This window comes from Oreochromis niloticus, linkage group LG3, assembly GCF_001858045.2.
Source record: "Oreochromis niloticus isolate F11D_XX linkage group LG3, O_niloticus_UMD_NMBU, whole genome shotgun sequence".
NCBI lineage: Eukaryota > Metazoa > Chordata > Actinopteri > Cichliformes > Cichlidae > Oreochromis > Oreochromis niloticus.
The window spans coordinates 1,728,629-1,734,817 of NC_031967.2; the positions used below are offsets into that span (position 1 = coordinate 1,728,629).

The window sequence follows — 6,189 nt, forward strand, 5'->3', positions numbered from 1 at the left end:
AGTTATGATGAGTTATATCCCAGACATTTGAGGACTGTTGTGACGAAGCGTTTCTCCCACTGAAAACACTGAGACAACTTTCTGGCATATTCTTACCAGAGCATGCATCAAGATGATACATTTTACACATTCGTCCCAATGTTTCTTCAACCCTCTGCTATATTTTTAGTTTTAGCAACAGCCTGTTAAATGCAGCTGCACTCTGAACATCACACTACAGGAATAAAAATTACTTTTGGTTGAGTCGCGGTCTCCTATTAAGAAGGCAGATATATAGAAGATAAAAATTCTGATATATATTTACTGATAAATGTCTTTTTGAGTTTCTGTACAATTAGTTTACATTAATAGTAATCTTCTTTGGCATGTTGCAGCCTTTATTCAATTCAATTCAATTCAATTATATATTATCGCCAAATCACACAAACAGTTGCCTTAAGGCACATTCGATTGTATGGTTAAGTGCCAGCAGAAACAGGCTTCCACAGAGGAGGAAGGCTTTCCCTCCCATTACTGCGTCTACCTGAGAACCACAAGTAAGCCAGCAGCCGTAGAGCAAAGTACTCTAAAAAGGCGCCACAGAACTATGAGTTCTTTAAGATGAGATGGCTCCTTTTAGGGACATCATAACCTTTTACTTCTTTTGATAAACTTTTCATGGATGGAATTTACTGCATTCACACAAATCGTAACCGAGGAGGAAAGGAGTTCCACTAGATCACAGCAGGTAAATAAAAGAAAATAAGATGTATTTAGTCTTGAAGCAGGTTTACTAAGCAGGGCAAATTATTGTGATGCTGCAGTGTTGGGATGATCTACCAACACGTTTCACTTTGATTTGCTTGCTGTGTGCACACGGCTGAGAAAAAGAATTCGAGTTCAGTTATTTTTTGTAGTTTTTCATGAAAATCTCAGAATTATTGAAGAGCAATATGCGGGGCTCGCCTAAAAGCTTGAGGATTGAGTGAAACGTTTTACTGAGACACGGTTTTGACACAGCTTTGCGACATCCACACCACCATCTATCTCCTCGTCTTTAAGCAACAAACAAAGAAAAAAATGTAGCTATATCACAACAACAGCAGCAGGCATAAGACATGATTTTGGGGGCTTTAGATATTGTGCAAATTGCAACAATTGCAATAAACTGTGTGGCACAGAGTTTGTAGTGACTCATTTAAATATTCTCCTCTTTACAAATACATGTCATAAGGCCAGGATGCTCCTCTCCTTAAAACTGAACAGCAGCTTTTCAGCATTAAAAGAAGACACTGTGCTGCTTTGCGTTTGTAAATCTGGCCTAATTTTTCCTTTTTCTTTAAATTTCCAACCTTTGTAATGAAGGTTTACTCCAAATGACCTGCAGAGATTAAATCAAAGAAGGAAAACGTGCATTTTGTAGTTCATCTTCTGCACTTTGTAGTTTAAATATGGCGGATATCCGGTCTCACTCTGTTAAGAAGACAAGCGCAGAGTCTTTCGGATTTTCAGGGCACTTTTCCTAAATCCTTATCAGTTCTCCTACCACCTTTCCTTGACTTCGATTCGTTTTCCTCGAGGTCAAGAAAAGCGATGGGAGGGACTTTTGGAACGCATCTTTCTTTTTCTGCGGATGCCTCTCTAACAGCGTCACCATGTGACGTCAGATATGGCGAACCTCCTTCGCCAAGCTAATGTAAATAAAACAAACCGAAGCGGAATAACGCACTTAATAAAAGCACAAGTTGTGCGACAACGCTCCCCCCACCACACGTACAGACATGTACCACAGTATCTAAACTAAGGTGCTCAGTAAGAAATATTACATTTGCAATGTGTTGCAGCCGCATACAACGCTGAGCCACTTTTACAGGCGACATGACAAATTCAAACCTGTAGTCTGAGTCTGTGTATAATTCATCGGACGGGTGCAGTGATCTTTATGGACGGACCCAGACCCCCCCCTCCGCCCCAGTGCCCTGCACCCTCGTCGACTACTAATGCCATTACCCTGCACGGCTTGTTCACGGTCCATACACATGAATGCTTTTATTTTGATGTTTCCCGGAAGTACGCCACATCCTTCTTTTCTTGACTCTACTGTATTCTCATTACCAGCACAATAGGCAGGAAGGCTTACAGCTGGAAGAAAGAAAATTTCGTTTTACCTCCTCGGAACAAAACGGGCTTTTAGCCCAACAGGGACGCATTCAGGCCCGTGTCCCTCCGCGGGGCTGATCCGGGTCCACGGCCCGATCAGTGGATCTGCTGCAGCTGAAGCCTCCGAGATGCTCCGAGCTCTCTGCAGCTGCACAATAACAGCGTCACCGATACCGGCCTGGGGACACAGCTATGTTTTTCAGACGGAGAGCCAGGTAACTTGAAATAGCGAGCAAGAGATGTGAGAATGGTACAAGTGGGCACAGACGAAGATGCTGATAGCAAAACCATGAAGGGTTTATTGGGATGCAGAGACTGTGGTGTACAATGGGCGGCGCTAGGCTGCGATTTTGCAGAGACCTGGGCGAAGGTGTGGGTGTAGGGATTCTTCACACGCCAAGTCTTAACATGTTCCCAAGTTCGGGAACCATATATAACGTATACAGCCTCTCCCTCCACCTCTAGATGGGAATTTCAGACTTGTAATATGTGGTATGGAACAGAGTGGTCGCTACTGCCCGATAATTAATCTCACATTGGTCTGCAGAGCTGTGATATTTCCTGAAGTGATAATCAGACAGTGTGATCAGATCTAATTAAAGTGAACAGTGAAATACACAAATCTATTAAGAGGAAGTGTGATTCACTCTGTTCCAACTCATATGACATACCGCACTATAACGTGCCTGACTGCATTGCTATGAATCCGTCTGTGTTTATGATTTGAATGTCAAATTATCATGGAGAACTAGTCCATCACATATTAGGAGAGTGTCAGAAAATTATTCTAGTTATCAATGTCTCCAAGTCCACTGGAGAAGTTTTTCCCCAAACTTCCCATTAGCCAGTAATGTAACTGGGCATTAAAGGAATTAGCGTGTTTAAAAAGGTGATGGTAATATAAGCAGTATAAGACTAAAATTAATTATTGGACATTTTTAGCTGTAGAGTATTTTTTTTAATTAATTATTTAGGGTTAAATAAAACAAATAAAGTAATTAAAAATGTTTTTACCAAATCTGAATAGAAGCATAAACTCTATGCACCTATTAACAGTACAAAGCTAATGTGGCAAAGTCACCTTTATACTCTGAAAGCAATATTGCTGTAATAGTGCGAGTGGTCTCTTTCTTCTCCTGTCCCCCCAGCTAAGGGGAACAAGGCATCACTGTTTAGTTGGATAGGAATATGAGCCTGGTTCTGCTGGAGGTTTCTTCCTGTTAAAAGGGAGTTTTTCCTTCCCACTGTTGCCAAAGTGCTTGCTCATAGGAAGTGTTGGTCAAGTTACTTGAAAAAAGTAATCAGTAACTAATTACTGATTACTTCCCCCCAAAAGTAATCCCGTTACTTTACTGATTACTTATTTTCAAAAGTAATTAATTACTTAGTTACTTAGTTACTTTTTAAAAACACGATTTACAACCTGAATAGGTGATAAAGCGATAGATCTTTCAGCCCAATTCTACTTTTTCTGTATAATTCATCATACAAAATGTAATCAAATGGAAAAGTCTCTTTTTAAAACTTGTTTTATTAGTTTTAATCTTTTAACTTTATGCATCAAGCAAAAATTAAATTATATGCAACATTCTCTGGCTGGAAGAAATTTGTTTAACATTTAAACCTATTTTCTGCACATTCCAGCACATAAAATAAAATATTTTTTTGTGTTTACACTCAGTCTTTCAAATAAATGCAAGTGAAACGCAGCAGAAAATAAATAAAATCAAAGACTCAGCGGTCCGGTTGCTCTATTTTCACCTGTATAGCAGGCGGAGGTTTGCCCTGGTGCAGGTGTGCCGCAGCGGTCAGTGGAAGAATCCGCGAGTTGCGTGGTAGCGTACTCGGCCCTTGCTCGGAAGTTAAGGGGTTTTTCGCTTTAAAAAGAAGTTTTCTTCCCACGCAGTGAACAGCGGACGCTAATGTTTTCGTCACTTTTTACGGAATCAAACTCAAAGTAAGGTCAGTACTTCCACGCTTTAAACGCTGCACGCTCATACTCTCTCCGCACTCGATATATTATCCATTGTTGATCTGCACACAGCTGTTGCCACAAACGTCGCACTCGCTTACGTCACTGTCATGAGACACTCTGGCAAAAAAATCACGGTTTTAGTAACGCAGTAACGCAGCGTGCTTACGGGAAAGTAACGGTAATCTAATTACCTTTTTTGCAATAGTAATGCCTTACTCGTTACTTGAAAAAAGTAATCGGATACTTTTTTCAAGTAACGAGTAGGGTTAGCCCATCTCTGCTCATAGGAGTCATATGATTGTTATTGTAGGGTCTACCTTACAATATAAAGCGCCTTGAGGGGACAGTTGTTGTGATTTGGTGCTGTATAAATAAAATTGAATTGATGTGAGTCGTATGTTATGGTCTTTACAAAGAGCCCCTCTCAAAGACCCATGGGAGGTTTTGATAAGTGTATCAGCTCTTTATCAGTATAATAAAAACCAAAAGTGAGGAAATATGCTTCCCTTTCAACAGAGTTGCAAGGTTGTTTTGGCAAAATGTAGCAGCTTATTACCAATAAGCTGTACTTACTTGTACTTACTAAAATGCATTAGGTTAAATTAGGTTTATGATATGTGCAATTATATGACATAACAGCCAGTTTCTGTGAGTGTTCCTTTGTTATCAAACACAAAAAGACCATGCCAGTGTTGTTCACGCTCTGATGACACCTGTGTCTGATTCCAAACCAATGAACACACATCTATCACAAATCCTGTTACATTGATCTGTTCCAGTCTGATTGTGTGACAGCAATCAATGTGACTGAAAAACAGACTGGTACTGTCTGAAAGTGCTTTTTCATTTTACAGCTCATTACAGGGTCTTTTACATAGAACTTGTTATATAAGTACCAGTGAATGACTAATGAATTTCAGACACAATCTACATATGCACTAATATGTAAAAAAATGACCTTTTACTGATGTATATTTTTATCCCTTTTCTAGTGGTGTTGGGTTTTTATTTGAATGCTTGATAATGGAAAGTATCGTCACACTTACTGTTTAAGATGGGCAAAACCTTTTAATAATTAGTAGTGCCTGCTATGGAAACACCATAGAAATCAGTACATACATCTTTACTATGAACAGATACACATTGGAACACATATTTTTTATCTTTAATACATATACACCCCATTATTTTAAGTTTCACAATTACCTCATAATTTGTTCTAACACGTTTTACTACACAAATATATATCATAGAATAGAGTGTTGTAAGAAAATGCCAAACCATACAACACAAGCCCATAGGAAAAATACTAGACACGGTATCAGAGGCAGACTGGTACTAACACACAGCATAAAGAAGGAGGAGCCCCCCGTCCCCCCATAGGATTTTTGGGGAATGAATTCATTGGAGATGGTGGAGCAAGGCACAAAAATTTCAAAGTGTCAAGAGTTCTTTCTCTCTCCAGTGGGCTGACTCGAGAAGGGAGGCGGTTGCCATGGTAAAGTAGAGAGGAGTCGTCTTTCTTCTCATTACAGGGACAAGCCCCCTGTACAAAGTGTAAGGGGAAACATGAGCCAGACACCGGACCAAAGACCACTAGGGAGGCCAAGTTTAAACTGTGGCCCCTCCCCAATTTTTTCAAACCAATCACATTCATGCCTTGTTTGCACCATATTATAAAAAACTCTGTTCAATTGCGAGTGGCATCCTTTCCTTGTCCACTAGCCCATGGTCCCATGTAAAATTATTTTGAACCTTTAACTGATTTGCTAATAAATTTGTGTTAAACGTAAATATTGAGTTTTTCATCTTCTGTTATAAGAATGAACTGGACAACTGGTTTCCATCCATCCATCCATCCACACACTTTTCCCCTTCTTCCCCGTCTGACTGCTTTGCCCTCACAACTATGTGCATCATTCCATTCATCCATCCTTCTCTCCTCCTCACAGGATGTTGCGATGGCTGGTTTGTGGTCGGCTGGGTCCAGTTTGGATGTGGAAAGCGCTGCTATTCTTTGTGGCCATTGCTTTTGCTACCCAGCTGCTGGGAATCATCTTCAACAAGAGGTATGG

General features: G+C 40.1%; 1 protein-coding gene across 3 annotated transcripts in view; it reads left to right on the forward strand.

The window, feature by feature from the left end:
* Window positions 1–6,189, forward strand: part of gal3st4 (galactose-3-O-sulfotransferase 4) — a 36,837-nt gene that overhangs the window by 20,080 nt on the left and 10,568 nt on the right. Inside the window, exons 1-2 of one of the 3 annotated variants that reach the window (XM_025899879.1) lie at window positions 2,028–2,354; window positions 6,067–6,183. In XM_025899879.1, the coding sequence (XP_025755664.1) occupies window positions 2,332–2,354; window positions 6,067–6,183 (140 nt within the window). In that variant the 5' untranslated portion in view covers window positions 2,028–2,331. Of the gene's footprint in view, window positions 1–2,027; window positions 2,355–6,066; window positions 6,184–6,189 lie in introns of those variants that run through there. The other 2 variants (XM_019350220.2, XM_019350224.2) reach the window with 2 other exon arrangements.